Source organism: Dendrobates tinctorius, unplaced genomic scaffold, assembly GCF_039654945.1.
Source record: "Dendrobates tinctorius isolate UK_male_01 unplaced genomic scaffold, ASM3965494v1 ptg000211l, whole genome shotgun sequence".
NCBI classification, from domain to species: domain Eukaryota; kingdom Metazoa; phylum Chordata; class Amphibia; order Anura; family Dendrobatidae; genus Dendrobates; species Dendrobates tinctorius.
The window spans coordinates 31,018,203-31,037,496 of record NW_027361878.1 but is presented as its reverse complement, the minus strand read 5'-3'; the positions used below and the strand labels follow the sequence as shown (position 1 = coordinate 31,037,496).

The 19,294-nt window shown below is 47.2% G+C and overlaps 2 protein-coding genes across 3 annotated transcripts; one reads left to right on the top strand and one right to left on the bottom strand.

The window, feature by feature from the left end:
• Positions 1-1,028: 1,028 nt before the first annotated feature.
• BANF1 (barrier to autointegration nuclear assembly factor 1) lies at positions 1,029-8,660 on the bottom strand. Its single transcript, XM_073554690.1, has 3 exons — positions 8,525-8,660; positions 4,660-4,800; positions 1,029-3,567 (listed from the first exon to the last, which is right to left on the bottom strand). The coding sequence occupies exons 2-3, from the start codon at positions 4,783-4,785 to the stop codon at positions 3,421-3,423; spliced, it is 273 nt and encodes a 90-aa protein (XP_073410791.1). The 5' UTR covers positions 4,786-4,800; positions 8,525-8,660; the 3' UTR covers positions 1,029-3,420.
• On the top strand, positions 8,652-17,966 carry EIF1AD (eukaryotic translation initiation factor 1A domain containing). Of its 2 annotated transcripts, none has more exons than XM_073554688.1 (6): positions 8,652-8,785; positions 8,983-9,141; positions 11,766-11,874; positions 14,569-14,677; positions 15,321-15,374; positions 16,757-17,966. In XM_073554688.1, exons 2-6 carry the CDS (start codon positions 9,055-9,057, stop codon positions 16,935-16,937), a joined length of 540 nt encoding a protein of 179 aa, XP_073410789.1. In that variant the 5' UTR covers positions 8,652-8,785; positions 8,983-9,054; the 3' UTR covers positions 16,938-17,966. The 2 variants fall into 2 exon arrangements, with proteins under 2 accessions (XP_073410789.1, XP_073410790.1); XM_073554689.1 differs by lacking the exon at positions 8,652-8,785 and adding an exon at positions 8,796-8,873.
• Positions 17,967-19,294: the final 1,328 nt, after the last annotated feature.

Genomic DNA, 19,294 nt, shown 5'->3' with positions numbered 1-19,294 from the left:
TTTTCACTTTTTGCATGCCTCAATAGTCTCCACGGGAGAATAGAAGCTGCACTTGTCCGATTGCCTCGGATACATACAGCAGGGCTGTATGTACCAGGCGGCGCTCATAGCGATCCAGCAATGACAACCACAGGGGTCATGTCCTGGAAAAGGTGCAGGCTCATCGCCAGAGCCCGCACCAAACAGGGGGGAGGCGTCCAATGACTGACTGTTGACGTTAAGGGGTTAAAAGGAAACTAACGAATATCAGAGATCAGTGGTGGTCCAACACCCGGCATCCCCACTGCTCAGCTGTTTCCAGCCAGAACCCTGTACTGTGCAGTGGCCATTCTGCAGCTCTACTCCTATGGAAGTGAAAAAGAGCTGAGCTGCAATTCCTGCGAATGGCCACTAAAAGGCGTATGGAGCTTTGTGCCCTGCGATGTATAACTGCAAACAGCTGATTAGTGGGGGCATCAAACCACCATCCCTATGTTATTGAAGGCTTTCCGGAATTTTTTTTTTAAATTTCGCAGATTTCCATTTTGCCTAAATTACAGTCATTGTAGGCAGGGAAAGAGGCAGGGCAGACTGAAAGCCTCCATCAAGGAATGACGTACATTTACGTCATAAGTGGTGAAGGGATTAAAGGGAACCAATGGTGAGAGTCACGCTGCCCAAACTTTGGGCGTCATAAATCAGACACAGGATGTGGCCTATCACAGAAAACCTACTTCAAAGACCAGTCTGTGTCTCGCTTGACTAGTCCTAGGCTAGTCCCGGGTGGCTTTTTCCTAACCGAAGCCCCTATAGACTGAAATTGCTCTCATATGCGAGTGTACAAGGAGAGACCGATCAGTCCAGGGGGATATCAGGGTGGGAAGACGACGCAGAACTACTCAGCCGGGAAAAAAACAAAAAAACAAAACAATGTGTGTAAAGAGAGTACAGGACAGATAAGAAAACCCACGTAAGACGTAGTCAGACTTCATTCAGTGCATGATAAATGCAGGAAAACAAACATTGAGACAAAAGAGAAAAAAAACAAATAAGAATTTAATATTTTAATTTTAAAACCAGAAAACAATCGGAGGTAACATTTGATAAGAACAGCAGGCAAATGTTCCAATCATTAAAAGTCGTGTTCCCACTTTTTGATTCCTCGCCGGCGAGCGCTTAGAAACCGCTGACGAATCTTAACATAACTTTAATATTCAAAGCGTTCGCCGGCAGAGTTTCAACGAGAATTGAACAGCCGACTTTTTGCCCCAGTTTAATGACCATTTTCACCTGTTGATAAATTTGCTGAATTACATTCCCAATTCTACAGCGAAGTCCCATTAACGTCACGTGTAAAGATTACAACATCTGAAATGACACAGACGGGTGTAATGAAAAAAAGAAAGTGCTTAAAATGTTTAAAAACTTTATGTCAGGCTAAGGCTACGTTCACACTATTCGTTTGGATATTCCAATTGTTGGAGGAACAGAAATAAAATGTAAAAAAAAAAAAAAACCTGATCCATTGTAGAATTGACAAATGGAAGCAAGAGGGGCCGTGCTGATTATTATGGGGTCCGGCTGGGTTCTGTCATGTCCGTTTTCAGCATGGAAGAAAAAAAAAAAAAAAGAAAAAAAGCACCATGTCAAACTTTTTCCAATCTACAAAACTTAAGATACATGACGGAAGCCAGACAGACCCCTATTGTTATCAACGAGGACCCTCTGCACCGGATCCTTTTAGGACATGAATTTCTCAAAATATGGAACGTCCCGCATGTCAGTGTGAACATAGCCCAAGGCGACTAATTCTAGCAGCACGCCATTGTAACAATCTAAAGCAGCATCAGACCTAACAAGAGGGCTCCGCTCCTGCAGAACGTGCCGTGTATCGCTCTACATAAGGCCGTGCAGCCACAATTCTGCGACTCTGGAAGAAGCAGGTGAGTGGGGTTTACAAACCCCATGCACGTGCTGCAATAATTTGCCGATCTGCTAAGGACAGGCTCACACGGGGCAGCTTTAGTTTGTTCATTCAGCATGCAAAAGCAGTGAGAAAACGGCACCGTGTGAACGAAGCCTTATGAATGTCCTTTTTCCACTGTCTGGTCAGACAAAGCAGCTGTGTGTCATGAGTCTCAGGCTATAGAGGCTGCCCACTTGTGGGCACATGGATCTGAAGGAGTGGACGTAACTAGAGGCTTCTAAACTAAGAGAGGGGGGTCTTTGGAAAGAAAGACTCACTATGGAAGGGTGAACATGGTTGGTTCCGAACAGCACAGATTTTCTATGAACTGCAGCACTTCCAGCCTCATGGGGCCGCTTGTGAAAACAGGCTCAAAATTAAAGCACATTCAACGATTCCAGTGCCAGGTCATTTACTAGGCTGCTTGCTGTAGTTTGGATGCAATTCCTGTTTTAACTAGTTCTTCTAGCCCTCTCAATGATGAACTCTGTATAACCCAGTCCACACCACTCATTGACAGCTGACACTGTGCATAGGCAGAAAACTGCTAATCAATAGAGTACTATATAGCAGGAGCCAATTACTGACAGGACTAGATGAAATGCAGGACGAAAAGTAGCGATCTGATCAAAATTACAGCAAGAAGCCCATTAAGTGACCCAATTCAGACGTCAGTGAAACACTGTCTGGCTACAAACTTTGATGCTTGGACCAAACATGGGTCTCCTGACCTAAACACACCGGCCACATATGAGGCTAATGAGTTCATGCCCAGAGACCTGCGGCCCTGTCTAAAGATCACAGCCCATAGTCTGCCGAATGGAAGAGCCAGATGGCAGTATAACTCGGACAGGGGTTGCAACCCAATTCACAGACTGAATGTTGGCGCTCCCGACCCGAATATGAGAGCATGCATTTCTATGCAGCTGTCACACTCAGGTCAGAAGACCACCGACCAGTCCGAGAATTGCGTTGCGATCCCCTTCCGAGTAATGAGGCTGTATGGCTCTTCCCTTAGGCACAGGGTTTTATGCTGCCCTATGAAGGGGAACCCTATGCAGTTTCTTGTGAGTGGACAAGCCAGTTATATTTGGCCACCATATTCCAGATGCAAGGCTCTACAGTAGTCCTAGTAGCCAAAACGGCACACAGTTGTTTCTAACAACTGGTTAATAGGAGCAGTTAAGAGTCTGGTGCATTTGTGAGGCCCCTTCCAAGATTGCTGTATATCAGCAGGCAATATCACATTCAGCTTTGGCAACATTATTTTTTTTTGGGAAAAAAAAACTAAGTGACAAAAAAAATATATAAACTCTGAAATCTGGATATACATTCAAATTCTGAAATATCAAGGAAAGGCTTAAAAAAGGTATATATGGAGATGCTGGGACCAGGCGGACGTTCTCCTTGCTGTGCACTCCTGGACGTTGATCCGGTGATGGTCTTCGGAGACTGGATTTGGGAAGGTAAGAGTCTTACAAGAAGGCATCACACCATTCTTTCAGACAGGTATAACAATCGCGCGTCTGCTTCGAGTTCGCTCCGCAGGTGTCCCGCAACCAATCTTTGAAAAGCTCTTCATCTTTCCTTAGCACAAGAAATTGACCCAAGACTACATAGGCCTAGAAAAAAAAAAACAGGGCATTATGAGAAACCACAGCTCATGTTATTACGGGGGTCACTCGAAGAGTAATAGAAAAAAAATAAAAAATGGTGTAAAATGTTGCAAAAGTGTTAAAGGATTGCTCTCATTATCTCTCTTCAGCAGCACACCGCTCCTCTGCCTCCTTTTGCCGTCGAGGGATGGGTGCTCTCCCAATTGACTGACAGTTTGGACAAGCTGCCCACTATGAGAGACTTTGCATTTGCAGCATCACAGGAGCACGCGGGACACTAAAGCTGGATATACCGTATTTTTCCGACCATAAGACGCACTTTTTCCCCCCAAAATTTTGGGGGAAAGTAGGGGGTGCGTCTTATGGGCACAATATACTAACGGGCGGGGCTCTGCGGTGGTGGCAGCGGGCGGGGCTCTGCGGTGTGAGGGTGGCGGGCTGTGCTCCGGTGCAGAGGTGGCGGCTCCGCCGGCATTTCCTCGCCATGTTGCGGTGACCTCCGGGAACATGGATCTCGGGACGAGATCTGAACCTGCGCATGCGCCGTCCCCGGACCGGCAGCCATCTTCCCGGCGTCCATGCTCCCGGAGGTCACCGCAACATGGCGGCGGCTAGCAAGGGATGTGCGGGGGACTCCGGGCAGCGAGGAAATGCCAGCGGAGCCGCCGCCCCTGCACCGGAGCACAGCCCGCCGCCACCCTCACCCCGCAGAGCCCACCTGCCCCAGCCCAGCTGCCCCAGGACAGAGCCGCCACCACATGAGCCTGGACCACTGAATGACCCGTGACTACTCCTCCACCTGTGCCGGATCCCTTCCCAGGTAAGCTGAATTCGGACTGTAAGACGGACCCCCATTTGACACATTATTATTTTTTTCCCTATTTTCCTTCTGAAAATTGGGGTGCGTCTTATGGTCCGGTGCGTCTTATAGTCCGAAAAATACGGTATCTAGCAACTTCAGAGAATATAGAACACAGTTTGCAATTTTTGCCTCGGAGGCTGGCTACTTCTGATAGACTGCAGAGGTGGCCGGTAACTTGGGCCATGAGCTACAATCTATAAAGATTCCACATATCAAACTGCTGGCACAAATCTTACCTTGTCAAAGCCCTTATCCACAAGCTTCCCTCCCAGCACATCACCAATGCCAGCGAGACACTGCACCTCCTTCTCTCCCATGGGCTCTGCCACGAAGTCTTTGTGCTTCTGTGACGTGGAAGACATCTTTGCTGGCTACACCTGAAGAAGACGATGTCGAGAGAAGTGTCATCACACGTGCATGGCATATATAGAAACTCGCACACAGGAATCATGATGGCTATTAGTTTGCTGGACGGGTCTTTACTGGGCGTGCATGCTCGGATAGTGTTATCTAAGCATGCTCAGGTGTTATCCGAGTATCTTCAGCATGTTCGAGTCCTCACGGCTGCTTGACAAGCGCAACACATGTAGGGATTTCCTAACAAACAGGGAATCCCTGCATGTGTTGCAGCTCTCGAACAGCCGTGAGACATGCAGCTGCGGGGGCTTGAATATATTTTTCGAGCATGCCTAATATACTCGCTTAGGACAAGCGTATGCTCTGATAACACCTCTGCGAACCGTGACCCAAACATGAGCTGTAAAATGCAGTCACGTGGAAGCCCTCGAATTCGAGTTTTGCAGCTTTCACAGACACAATGGAAGATGGTCTTAAAATTTAAGTCAGATTCAAAAAAATGCATTTTTTATCCCCTTACACTCCAAAAACTTGCATTTAGATTTTACTTAAAACAATAATGCACCATCAGATGTACAGATAATGCACCTGGTAGTAAGAGCACTTTCCTAAGTACTTGCCATTTTCCCATCCATTTCTGCCCTCCTCATCTTTGATTGACAGCTCTGACTTTACAGTATACACAAAGGATGGAAATTAGTGAAGAAGCCAAGAGCGGCTGTGCTTGGTTTCAATAAGCATTAAGTCATATTTCTGCTGATGACATCAGTGCAAATACAGAGGAGGAAATGTGCTGCCCCCTGCACCAATATCTACAGCAGGTGGTCCACAGTGAGTACATGGGGGAATGCAGATAAATCTCCAAAGTAACCAAGAAACGTGGCCGCATTCTACACTGCCAGACTTGTGAAGGCCGATGCACACATGACCTCGGGGCTCTATGGTACGAGAACACGTCCCATCGTGGGCCGCACGGAGAAATCTAAGGCTGGTTTCACATTAGCGCTTTTTAAGCGCACGCACGGCCGGGGGTAGCTCCGCCCCCGAGCCGGCTCTCTGCCCGGCGTGCCCGCCCCTTGCTTGTAGCGCCGCCTACTAGCGGACAGCGGCGCCTGCGAGCGGCGCACCCTATCTTTAGCATAGGGTGCGCAGATCGTGCGCAGGCCGTGCGCTAGTTGCGCTTTGACCTGCGCTGCGCACTTTTGACGGTGCGCCGTGCGCGCCAAAATCAAACTTTTCGGATTTTGGCGCGCACGGCGCACCGTCAAAAGTGCGCAGCGCAGGTCAAAGCGCAACTAGCGCACGGCCTGCGCACGATCTGCGCACCCTATGCTAAAGATAGGGTGCGCCGATCGCAGGCGCCGCTGTCCGCTAGTAGGCGGCGCTACAAGCAAGGGGCGGGCACGCCGGGCAGAGAGCCGGCTCGGGGGCGGAGCTACCCCCGGCCATGCGCGCGCTGAAAAAGCGCTAATGTGAAACCGGCCTAACAAAACTAGCTACTAGATTCCAGTGAGGCCGGGGCTGACATGTCTACAAAAGGTCCACATACCAGAGAAGGGAAGAGCCCGTCCACGGCAGCAATCATCTGCAAGACACCCTACCGGAACATGTCTGCAACATGCGTGTGTAGGGACAGGAAGAGCTAGGAGCGGCTATCCCTGTACAGCCTCCACTCATTGTCTAGGGAGCTGCATGCGGTTTCTTCCATTCATGTTCTGTGAAATTATGATTGATGATATAGCGCCATTAACCCCACAGCGCTTTACAGACATCATCATCATCATCTCTGTCCCCAATGGGGCTCGCAATCAAGATTCCCTATCAGGCTGAGTTCACACGGTGCGGTTTTGCGTCTGTTTTAAATGCGCAATTTTGCCGTGAAAATGCGAAAAATAAGCATCCCATGCAATCCTATGGGATTCCGCAATGCTGTGCTAATGCTGCTGTTTTTACCGCGGCGGAATCGCTTCGCGGTAAAAAACGCAGCATGCTCATTAATTTAGTGAAATCGCGGCGATCCTGCACCCATAGGAATGCATTGTTCCGCTTACTTCCCGCATGTGGCTGTGCACACCATGCGAAAAGTAAGCAGAACATTTGCGGATGGTACCCACGGTCCGGAGGAGAGGAGACTGTCCTCCGGGTACCATATCCCTGTAAAAAATATAGTTATTCTCACCTTCCGGCGTCCCGCGCAGCATTCCCGCCTCTCTCCACGCTCCCAGTAATCCTTTGCGAGAATGACCGCAATGACTACTAGCGGTCATTTCGCGCAAAGGATTACTGCGGCTGGGAGTGTGGAGAGAGGCGGGAATGCTGCGCGGGACGCCGGAAGGTGAGAATAACTATATATTTTTTTTTTTACATTTTATCTTTTACTACTGATGTTGCATAGGCGGCCTCAGTAGTAAAAAGTTGGTCACACTTGTCAAACACTGTTTGACGAGTGTGACCAACCTGTCCATCAGATCGCTTGGAAAACGCGAGCATTCCGCAAGCTAATTACACTTGCAAATCGCTAGTTTTTCCGTGGGAAAATAGCGGGAATTTAAAATTCGACTTTCCTGCGGAATGGAATTCCGGAACTCTTGCGGTAACTTCCGCGAGTTCCGCTACGTGTGCACATACCCTCAGTATGGCTTTGGAGTGTGGGAGGAAACAAGAGAACCTGGAAAAATCCCACGGGAACACGGGGAGAACATACAAACTCCTAGCAGACGCTGTCCTTGCTGGGATTTGAACCCAGGACACCAGGGCTGCAGCCCTAACCACCGAGCCACCATATACAGAACTAACATTCCCAAATTAGGCTATGTGCACACGCTGCGGATTTAACCTCTGCGGATCTGCAGCACTTCTGCAGACAGTGTACAGTAGCATGTAAGTCTATGTGATTTACCTTCTGCTGTGCACATGCTGCGGATTTTTAACTGCGGAAAAGCTGCGGTTTTGAATCCGCAGAAAGTATTGACATGTCAATTCTTTCTACGGATTCCGCTGCGGTTTGCCAGCTATTCCATTGTCCAGGTGTCAGACCGCAGGGGAAAACCGCTGGCCAATCCACAGGTCAATCCACATGCGGACCCGCAGCTTGTGCACATAGCGTTCCGCCTCGGCGGTCTGCTGCCTCCTCCGCCTCCTGGCCCGGCGGTCTGCTGCCTCCTCCGCCTCCTGGCCCGGCGGTCTGCTGCCTCCTCCGCCTCCTGGCCCGGCGGTCTGCTGCCTCCTCCGCCTCCTGGCCCGGCGTTCTTCCTCCGCCTCCTGGCCCGGCGTTCTTCCTCCTCCTCCTGGCCCGGCGTTCTTCCTCCTCCTCCTGGCCCGGCGTTCTTCCTCCTCCTCCTGGCCCGGCGTTCTTCCTCCTCCTCCTGGCCCGGCGTTCTTCCTCCTCCTCCTGGCCCGGCGTTCTTCCTCCTCCTCCTGGCCCGGCGTTCTTCCTCCTCCTCCTGGCCCGGCGTTCTTCCTCGGTGCCGACCACCAGGCTCCTGATCTCTCGGGCCTGCTCTGTGTTCTCCTGCCGTGAGGCACATGTGTCGGTCAGGATCTGATGGGCCAGGTGTGCAGCCCCCTGCACTGGGGACCCTCACTCATTCGTCAGTACCTGGCCTGGAGACAGATCGTGTGACTCGATTGGTCGGCCGCTAATTGCCGTGTGAGTGGACACAGCAGCCGCCCATACAGCTCAGCGCCGCCACAGAGAGCGCCTCACCCCATACACACAGGGCCCGGGCTCCGGCCACCACTCACCTGTACACACGCGTGTTTCGTTTCCCGCCAAGCGGCCGCTGCTCAGCTCGCACTTGCAGACAGAAGACGGCAGGCACACAACTTTCTGCGATTACAGGATATGGAAACGCACCACTCACTGCAGACCCGAGGGGCATGCGCGGGAGAGTTCTCTGTATACCCCCCCCCCCACTCGGGAACAATGGGAACGCCCGCTCGTGACGTCACCGGAAATGCATCCGCCGCCATGTTTGTACTCCTATAACACCCCGGAAGTGGCAGGTAATGAAGCCCATGCTTAGTGAACCATTGTGTATGATGCAGCAATACGTGCAAAGTTCACTCCCGGGGTCTCGTTTATACATACTTTGTACGGCTGTCACGGCATGCTGGGTGTTGTAGTTTTCAGCGTTGCTGTGTTGTGACCACCTTGCTGCAGGGGAACTCTGTGTATCACGTAGACATCTTGTGTGTTTCAGGCCCTGAATGTTTCTAGGAAGCAGAAAAACCCTGAAGCTGTGTAATAACCTCCATTATTTACACCCCACGCCATGTCGAAGGCGACCAAAAGGAAACACGTGGTGCAAGAGGTTCTGCTGGATTACGTGCAGCCAACGGAGAACCAGAGCATAGTGAGGGTGAGTGTGCGCGAAGCAGAACGAGCGCATAGTGTGAGGGTGAGTGTGCGCGAAGCAGAACGAGCGCATAGTGTGAGGGTGAGTGTGCGCGACGGAGAACCAGCGCATAGTGTGAGGGTGAGTGTGCGCGACGGAGAACCAGCGCATAGGGTGAGTGTGCGCGACGGAGAACCGGCGCATAGGGTGAGTGTGCGCGACGGAGAACCGGCGCATAGGGTGAGTGTGCGCGACGGAGAACCGGCGCATAGGGTGAGTGTGCGCGACGGAGAACCGGCGCATAGGGTGAGTGTGCGCGACGGAGAACCGGCGCATAGGGTGAGTGTGCGCGACGGAGAACCGGCGCATAGGGTGAGTGTGCGCGACGGAGAACCGGCGCATAGTGATGGCGAGCGTGCGCGACGGAGAACCGGCGCATAGTGATGGCGAGCGTGCGCGACGGAGAACCGGCGCATAGTGATGGCGAGCGTGCGCGACGGAGAACCGGCGCATAGTGAGGGCGAGCGTGCGCGACGGAGAACCGGCGCATAGTGAGGGCGAGCGTGCGCGACGGAGAACCGGCGCATAGTGAGGGCGAGCGTGCGCGACGGAGAACCGGCGCATAGTGAGGGCGAGCGTGCGCGACGGAGAACGGGCGCATAGTGAGGGTGAGTGTGCGCGACGGAGAGCGAGTGCATGGTGACTGTGCATGCCGCCGTTCGCCCTGTTCAGCCACACATCAGTGGCCACGTGTTCTCCAGACTTAAAGGGGTTACTTCCATCTTCTTAGATGGATGTAGTCCGATCGCGTTGGTACAGTAAGTACAAGAAGTTTTGCAATTTACTGCTTATTAAAATTTTCAGCCGTTCTTGAGAAATTAGCACTTTTGTCTGCAGCTGGTTGCCTAGGAGACCGACCACCGCTGCTGCCTGGCTTGTAAGCATTGCGGTGGGATGAGGAGGTAACTGTGCGCTTCAGCCATCCTGGCCAGCCTCAAAACAGTGCTTGCAAGCTCTTAGAAGAGAGATTGTAAGCTCGGCACAAGTTCAGCTATATAGCAGCAGTGGTCGGTCTCCAAGGTGTAAACCAAAGAAAAGTCTCAATATTTTGAGAACGGCTGAAAATCTTAACAAGCAGTGAATTGCAAAATTGTTTGTATTTACAAGTTCTATCCAAAAATATGCATTGATGAAAATGGGGGGAAAAACCCTTTAAATGGGATAGTGGTGCTGGGAAACCTCTTTAATGTGGGTTCACCTTTAATGCCTATGACGGTTCTGTCTACATGACATTCAATAACTTTTAGATGGGTGGTGGTCGAACTGCTGGGACCCGCACTAATCAACAGCACGGGACACTTTCATCCCAGTCAGAAGGGAGCGGCGGTGTGCTACATGCTCGACCACCGCTCCTTTAATTCACTAAAGGCTTGTCAGAGAAAGCGGGAGTACAGCGCTGCAACAGTCCCATAGAGAGTGAATGGTGGAGCCTGCGTATTTCCACTCCATTCCAACTAGGATAGAAGTGCCCCATTCTGACACCTCGGCCTACTGCAGGAGATCAATGTGATCGGCCATCCAAAATCGGATATGACCCATTGACCTCTCTTAAGCAATGAGAACATGCATAAATCAGCACAAAAACACAACTGTGCGCATTTGCTGAGTTTTGGGCTTTATTAAACATGCACTGCAAAAACAAAGACAAAAATGCAGCTTTTTATAAGCAGCGTCTTTACTGCCAAGAGAGCAGGTTTTGCCTGCAGAAAAATAAAAAAACACAGCAAAAATGCAATGTGTGAACATACCCTAACTGTTATTTTTGCAGAAATTGTAGCAGCATCTGTGTTGGCATCGAGCTCCTCCTCCTTCTGTAGAATTTTATAAGCACCAACTGCCAGCTCCTATCTCAGTAATGGGAACATCATTCTTCAGTGAAAACTGATTCTGCTCATGATATAAGAATGAAGATCAGAAATCTAATGTGAATCAGGGCCACCCAACTCTCCCCTAAATGCAGATCCGTTGTTACCACTGGAAGTCAGCAGTGATCGGCAGCCGCTTTTTCCCTTCTGTGTCTTTTGAATGAACGCTAATTAATATGTATGGCCATCTTAATAAGATTTCAATGAACATAGATGACAAGTAGTCATGAGCAAGCGTGCTGGGATAAGGTGTTATCTGAGCATGCTCACGTGCTAATCAAGTGTCTTCACCGTGCTGGAATAATATGTTCGAGTCCCCGCGGCTGCATGTCTCGTTGCTGTTAGACAGCTGCAACACATGCAGGGATATCTGGTTTGTTAGGGAATCCCAACATGTGTTGCTGCTGTCGAACAGCCACGAGACATGCAGCCGCGGGGACTCGAACATATTATTCGAGCACGTCGAAATCACTCGTTTAGCACCCGAGCATGCTCAGATAACACCTTATCCCAGCACGTTCGCTCATCACTAATGACAAGGTGTGAGCTGTAGCCCTTACATGTTTTGCACCTATGTGAATAGTTTTGAAAAAAGGTGCAAATGTCTTAAAACTAAATATAGTCTATATGTGCATCAGCCTCAATGAGGAGGTATAAAGAATAAATGTGAATAAGTGTCTTACATGTTGTGCCACAATTATTTTACATTTCTTGTGTTTTTAGGTTTTAGGGAGCCCTGGCAATAATCTCCATGAGGTCGAGACTGCGGAAGGTGACCGCTTTTTAGCCAGTATGCCCACAAAATTCCGAAAGAACATCTGGATCAAGAGAGGTAACAGGACCTCAGGAAACTTTTCATGGAGTATTAGGCTATGTTCACACATGGTGTTTTTTTTTTTTTTTTCCTGCACAAAAGAAACTGCTTTTTACTGTACCAAGAAAGCTATGAGATTTCAGAAATTTCTGGCATCGGCTTGAGCAAATTTTTTATCCTGACTCAGTTTGAGCACTGCAGCGTTTTTGATTTGATATCTGTCAATTCTTTCAGCGTTTTTTTTTTTTTTTTTCCACTCATAAAAAGTAATGAGAAAACAAAACACAGCAAACATTTTTGTGAACATAGCCTTTGGCTATGTGCCCACGTTGCAGAAATGCTGCGGAAATGTCAGCAGCACTTCCGCAACTCCCTGCCGCGGGAAAAACGCATACGAAATTTGCATGCGTTTTTCCGCAAGACACAAGCGTTTTTAGCTTGCGGAATGCTTTCGCTTTCCAAGCGATCTGAAGCATGGCTTGGAATGGTGAATGACAGGTTGGTCACACTCGTCAAACATAGTGCTTGACGAGTGTGACCAACTTTTTACTATTGAGGCCGCCTATGCAGCATCAATTGTAAAAGATAGAATGTAAAAAAAAAAAAAATATGGTTATTCTCACCTTCTGACGGCCCCCGATCTCCTCAGCGACGCTCCCGATACCTTCCGGTCCCAGAGATGCATTGTGAGAATTTTACCCCAGATGATGTCACGCTTGCAAGACTGTGACGTCATTCTCAGATAAATTCGCACAGTGCATCCCTGGGACCAGAAGATGCCGGCAGCGTGGCTGAGGGCGGGAAAGACTCCGGGGGCCATCAGAAGGTGAGTATATCACTACTTTTTATTTTAATTCTATTTTTTCCAGGATTATGGTACCCAGGGCCTGGAGGACAGTCTCCTCTCCTCCAGACTCTGGGTACCATCAGCACATGAAGCGCTCACTTTACACATGGTGGGCATAGCCACGTGCGTAAAGTGAGCTTTTCAATGCAATCCTATGGGTGCTGAATCGCGATTCCGCAGAAATAATGAACATGCTGCGGATTTTACCGCTATGCGATTCCGCAGAGGTAAAATCCACAGCATGGGCACAGCAACTGCGGAATCCCATAAGATTGCATGGGATGCATTTTAATAGCGTTTAAGCTTTTCCACTGCGGAAAAAAAGCGGCAAAAATGCTTAAAAACGCAACGTTGGCACACAGCCTTACACTCCTACATGACTTCGGTACATAATGTGTTTCCTTTTTTTCCTACATATTTTTTTTTTGTGGATTTTCGGTTTGGGTGTCCATTTGAAAAAATAGGTAGCCATGCATTGTTCTCTTCAGAGTATTGGTTGAGCCTCACATATACAAGACTATGTAGGTCCAATAAAAATTGGGCTCCATATGGTTCATCTGGTTAGCATCCAATTTTTATAGATACATTGCCATTATTAAAGGGGTTGTCCAGTACTTTTATATTGATGACCTATCAATATTGAATGGTGGAGTTGCGACAACTGGCACCCCCAACAATTACCTATTCATTCCTGGTGCTTGTGGAGATCATCAGTTGTGGAGCAGAACAGCACAGCTCCGCCAATTGTATAGTGGTCGCTGCCAGTTACTGCACATCTGCCCCTATTCAACTGAATAGTTATATGGATGTAAGAAAAATCAGACCCACAGATGACAATATGGATGAAACTCATGCAAGTTTTCTGGCTGAATCTGGACATTTTTTCATTTGCTCATCTGATCCCGGCCTTGTAAAAAAAAAAAAAAATAATAATACGCAGGTAGTTGCTGTCTATCTGCCTGTTCTGCTCAGCGCTGTTCTTCGCCGGTACAGACCGCTCTTGCCGGTGATTCAGCTGCCTCTGCTGACGTCATGTCTACAGAACGGCGGCTTTTCTCCCTCTCTGCTCTATTGACAGGCCGTGACTGACAACGTCATGCTGATTGACAGCTGAATCCCCTCTACCTGAGGAGTCCGGCTGTCAATCAGCAGGAAGCGGCAGTCACACGTCAACAGAGCAGGGTAAAAAAGAATCTCCCGTTCTGTCAACATGACGTAAGCTGAATTACCTGCGGGACCGGTCTGTGCAGGCGAAGAACGGCGCTGGACACAGCAAGCAGGTAAGCAGCAACTACCTGCAAGTTAGTGCTTAGGTATAGTGATGAGCGAGTATACTCGTTGCTCGGGTTTCCCCGAGCATGCTCAGGTGATCTCCAAGTATTTGCATGCGCTCGGAGATGGTTTCTATTGCAGCAGCTGCATGATGTGCGGCTACTTGACAGCCTGAATACATGTGAGGAGTGCCTGTTAGGGAATTCCCACATGTATTCAGGCTGTCAAGTAGCCGCAAATCATGCAGCTGCTGCAATAGAAACTAAATCTCCGAGCACATCCAAATACTCGGAGAACCTGAGCATACTCGCTCATCACTACTTAGGTACATTTTTTTTTTTTTCTTGCAAAGTCCCAGATATCCCCTTTGAAAATCACACAGCTTTGTGGTCACCTCTGCTGTATGTCTCAGTGAGACGCTGCTGTTTTCACCGGGAAGCACTGTTAAGAATGCCTTCATGCTGCGAAAACTGGCACAATATATTTTCCTAAGGCCTCAGGGAGTCGTCTATATGTGACTCATTGAGATCAGTGACGACCGCTCACCTGTCTGCCATGTGCTGTGTCCTCACAACGAGTATTCTTCTGCCTAGGTGATTTTATCATTGTCGATCCTATCGCCGAAGGGGAAAAAGTGAAGGCAGAGATCACTTTTATCATCTATAAGGATCACCAACGCCTCCTACAGAAAGAAGGCCTGTGGTAAGATGCTTCCTGGACAGTGCTAGACCTGTTATCTACTCATATCTTCACCATGGAGTATCACCAAAATAGTGCAAATTCCCAGCGTTGGTGCCCCGGCGAGCACAAACCCAATTACAGATCCTCCGTGTATAATCCATGAACTCGTAGAAACTAACATATGCCATTAATTCAAGGGATTTTATTTACCCTTGCAGGTAATTATTAAAGTACCCCATAAAGAAGAGAAAGTTGGTCCAGCACTTAAAAAATAAATTGCAAAACTTTATTTAAAAATGTTTTATCAGTAAAAACATGATTCAAGATAAAATCCACTTTCTGAAATGGATAAGTGTGTCATCCGAGGAGAAAGTCCCAAGAGAAAATTAATGTCGTGGTTGACGCGTTTCGAAGTGATGCAGCTGCATTTTCACATCAGGTTATGAATAAGTATCACTTTGAAACGCGTCAATCAGGACATTAATTTGCTTTTGCTGCTGCTGCTTGGCGTTGAGTCACCAGAATACCCAGATCCTTCTCTTGTACTGTTATACAAAGTTTTCTTCTTCTCCGTGTATGTGCAGCAATATCAGCAGGGCGGCCGAGATTCATTATTTATAGTAAATATTAATATAACAATTTTTTTTTCTTTATTATTTTTAAGGCCTTTAGGTTTTAATAAAGAAGATGCAGAAAATTCTGCAAAGGAAAAAGATAGGTATGTTTTTCGTTTCATTCACTTTGTGTGATATTTTCTTGGTTATTTAAAGGGAATCTGTCACCCCATTTTTCGAGTATCAGCTGCCGGCACCGACATCAGGGGCTTATCTCCAGCATTCTGTAATTCTGTAGATAAGCCCCCGATGTAACCAGAAAAATAAGAAAAAAAAAAAATGAGTTGTATTATACTCACCCAGGGGCGGTCCGGCCTTGGTCCGATGGGTGTTGCGGTCCGGCACCTCCCATCTTCTAACGGTGACGTCCTCTTCTTTGCTGCCTATCGTGGCTCCTGCGCAGGTGCACTGCTCTGCTCTGTTGAAGGCAGAGCAGAGTCCTGCAGGCGCCGGGAGAGGTCCGGCACCTGCGCACTGCAGTTTTCTGCTATGCCCTCAATCGGGCAGAGCAGTGCACCTGCGCAGGAGCCATGATAGGCAGCAAAGAAGAGGACGTCACCGTTAGAAGATGGGAGGCGCCGGACCGCAACACCCATCGGACCAAGGCCGGACCGCCCCCGGGTGAGTATAATATAACTCATTTTTCTTATCTTTCAGGTTACATCGGGAGCTTATCTACAGCACTACAGAATGCTGTAGATAAGCCCCTGATGGCGTTGCCCGCAGCTGATACTCGAAAAATGGGGTGACAGACTCCCTTTAAAAAGAAAATTCAAAGGATTTGTCCAGCATATGAAACTAACATTTTGTATGGCTTAAAATAATAATAGTAAAAAAGATGGCATGCTCATCCTCCAATGCCCTGGCCGATCTAGCGTAGATCACTCCAGAGTTCTGCGCTGACTCAGGAGGTGAATCTTGCTCCGTTCAGAAGTCATAACAACGCTGCAACCTGTGATTGACTGCAGCGGTCAGTAGACTAGAAGAGCGTGTCATCTGATGTTTTTCTGATGATGTATTCTAGATGATCGGTCTGTTTTTTCTTGTATGTAAAAATTGGGATGCAGCAGATATGTCTTTGTTTATCCAGCATATCAGTCTGGTTATATATGTGGATGTGCCGCGGGATCATCTTGAAGGCTGACTATATCTTGCAGTGTAGTGCCCTTTAAATGATCGTATCATTCATTGGTGCGCCAGTGGAGTGGTGGCTTAACAGTGATGTAGTCATGAGCGAGCGTACTTGGATAAGGTGTTATCTGAGCATGCTCCTGTCCTAATCGAGTATTTTCGACATGATCAAAAAAATGCTTCATGTCATGACAAACAGCTGTGAGACATGCAGCCGCGGGGACTCGAACATAGTATTCGAGCACTCCAAAAATACTCGATATGGGCATGCTCGGATAACACCTTATCCCAGTACGCTCGCTCATCATTAAGCAAATTGGGTGTACTTTTATTTTATTTCTCATTTTCACTGTAGCAACAAAGGAGCAGAATCGCAGAACACCCAAAGCAAGAAGACAGGGGTGGTAGATGAGGATGACGACACAGAAGATGACAGTGACCTGTTTGTCAACACGAACCGAGTCTACTATGAAGACAGCGAAGAGGAATCCGAGAGCGAAGAAGAAAGCGAGGACGAAGAGGAAGAGAAAGAGTGAAGATCTGGGATTAATATGTTGTAATATTTCCAGAGAGCAGACTTGAGTGCCTGATAAAGAGACCTGATGCTGCCACTGCGGCAGGATCATCTGTGATGGACACATCTACAACTGAGTTGTAGGGCATGTTACACACCTGTGAGAATGCATAAGGCATTAATGGCAGAAATAAAAAGAAATCACAATTTGAACTAATTGCTACATCCCAAATAAACAAAAGATAACTCATATAAGGGATGTGACATAGGGCCGACGTAACAATAAATCCACCACGAATCAGAGTATGGACCAAACAAGATTAAAGTGCATCACTCCACTCTTTTAGTAGGCAATCCCTGCATGTGTTGCTGCTGTTGAACAGCCATGAGACATGCAGCCACGGGGACTCAAACATATTGTTCGAGCACGCCGAAGATACTCGGTTATCACCTGAGCATGCTCAGATAACACCTTATCCCAGCACCTTCGCTCGTCACTATTCTGTACCTTTCTTACAGTTTGGGTCCATGTCATCATTTTGTGTTTAGTTTGTCTGGTCGTATTCATTGATGTTTCCTGCTCGTGCTAAATGATTCAAAATTCCGCATGCGGTTCATGAATCTTTGCACAAAATTAAAAAAAAATGCTCTTTTTGTAAAAAATTTTTTTTTTTTTTTTTTAGGGCATAAAGTCAAATGTCTCGATTAAAACGTTTCAAATTGTGCAACAAATTTAGATGAACATAAAATCTCTCCAGCGGGGGACTGGAATGAATTGTTATAAAACTTTAGCGACTTAAAAAAATAAATAAACAAAGTCACAATTGATTAATTGGCTGAAAACGTCTGGAAATATCCACAATGATGAGTGTAAACAAAACTGCGAACGCATATATGTAAAAGATAAAAAAAAAAAGCAACATATTACAAAAGACACAAATTAAAAGAATAAGGTGCAAATGAAAGGTAAAACAAAAGCGCACTCATTCTTGTTTTTCTTATACTTTCATACTTAGGTGTGATATAATAAACCAGCTATCTTTTACCCTCCCGATGTCGCATTATCACTTACTCATTTTTAGTTTATTTGTGATGTAGTATTGAATATTGTGATTTTATTTCATTTTAATTTGTGCCGTTTCTAGATTCTATTTACACATAGATATGATATACATCAAGGATTCCCAAATTCATGTCCTCACGATTCCCCATAGATCCTGTTTTTAGGATTTCCCTAGTATTGCAGTTTCTGATGCCTTAGTAATTCTGTCACCTGTGCAATATTAAAGAAATCCTGAAAACATGATCTGTTGGGGGCCCTGAGGACTGGAATTTAGGAAACACTGATATACATCATGTGGTTGGATGGCCTTTTTGTAGCATGTGTATATATACAGTTAGGTCCATATATATTTGGACAGAGACAACATTTTTATAATTTTGGTTCTAGACATTACCACAATGAATTTTAAACAAAATTCAGATGCAGTTGAAGTTCAGACTTTCAGCTTTCATTTGAGGGTATCTACATTAAAATTGGATGAAGGGTTTAGGAGTTTCAGCTCCTTAACATGTCACCTGGTTTTTAAAGGGACCAAAAGTAATTGGACAGATTAAATAATTGTAAATAAAATGTTCATTTCTAGTACTTGGTTGAAAACCCTTTGTTGGCAATGACTGCCTGAAGTCTTGAACTCATGGACATCACCAGACGCTGTGTTTCCTCCTTTTTGATGCTCTGCCAGGCCTTCACTGCGGTGGTTTTCAGTTGCTGTTTGTTTGTGGGCCTTTCTGTCTGAAGTTTAGTCTTTAACAAGTAAAATGCATGCTCAATTGGGTTGAGATCAGGTGACTGATTTGGCCATTCAAGAATATTCCACTTCTTTGCTTTAATAAACTCCTGGGTTGCTTTGGCTTTATGTTTTGGGTCATTGTCCATCTGTAGTATGAAACGACGACCAATCAGTTTGGCTGCATTTGGCTGGATCTGAGCACACAGTATGGCTCTGAATACCTCAGAATTCATTCGTCTGCTTCTGTCCTGTGTCACATCATCAATAAACACTAGTGACCCAGTGCCACTGGCAGCCATGCATGCCCAAGCCATCACACTGCCTCCGCCGTGTTTTACAGATGATGTGGTATGCTTTGGATCATGAGCTGTACCACGCCTTCGCCATACTTTTCTCTTTCCATCATTCTGGTAGAGGTTGATCTTGGTTTCATCTGTTCAAAGAATGTTCTTCCAGAACTGTGCTGGCTTTTTTAGATGTTTTTTTAGCAAAGTCCAGTCTAGCCTTTTGATTCTTGATGCTTATGAGTGGCTTGCAGCGTGCAGTGAACCCTCTGTATTTACTTTCATGCAGTCTTCTCTTTATG

Coding starts and splice junctions, on each gene's coding strand:
- EIF1AD (XM_073554688.1), top strand. CDS start 9,055: ATGTCGAAGGCGACCAAAAGGAAACACGTGGTGCAAGAGGTTCTGCTG. Junction 11,875..14,568: donor GAACATCTGGATCAAGAGAG/GTAACAGGACCT, acceptor TCTTCTGCCTAG/GTGATTTTATCATTGTCGAT. Junction 14,678..15,320: donor CTACAGAAAGAAGGCCTGTG/GTAAGATGCTTC, acceptor ATTATTTTTAAG/GCCTTTAGGTTTTAATAAAG.
- BANF1 (XM_073554690.1), bottom strand. CDS start 4,785: ATGTCTTCCACGTCACAGAAGCACAAAGACTTCGTGGCAGAGCCCATG. Junction 3,568..4,659: donor TGGATAAGGGCTTTGACAAG/GTAAGATTTGTG, acceptor TTTTTTTTCTAG/GCCTATGTAGTCTTGGGTCA.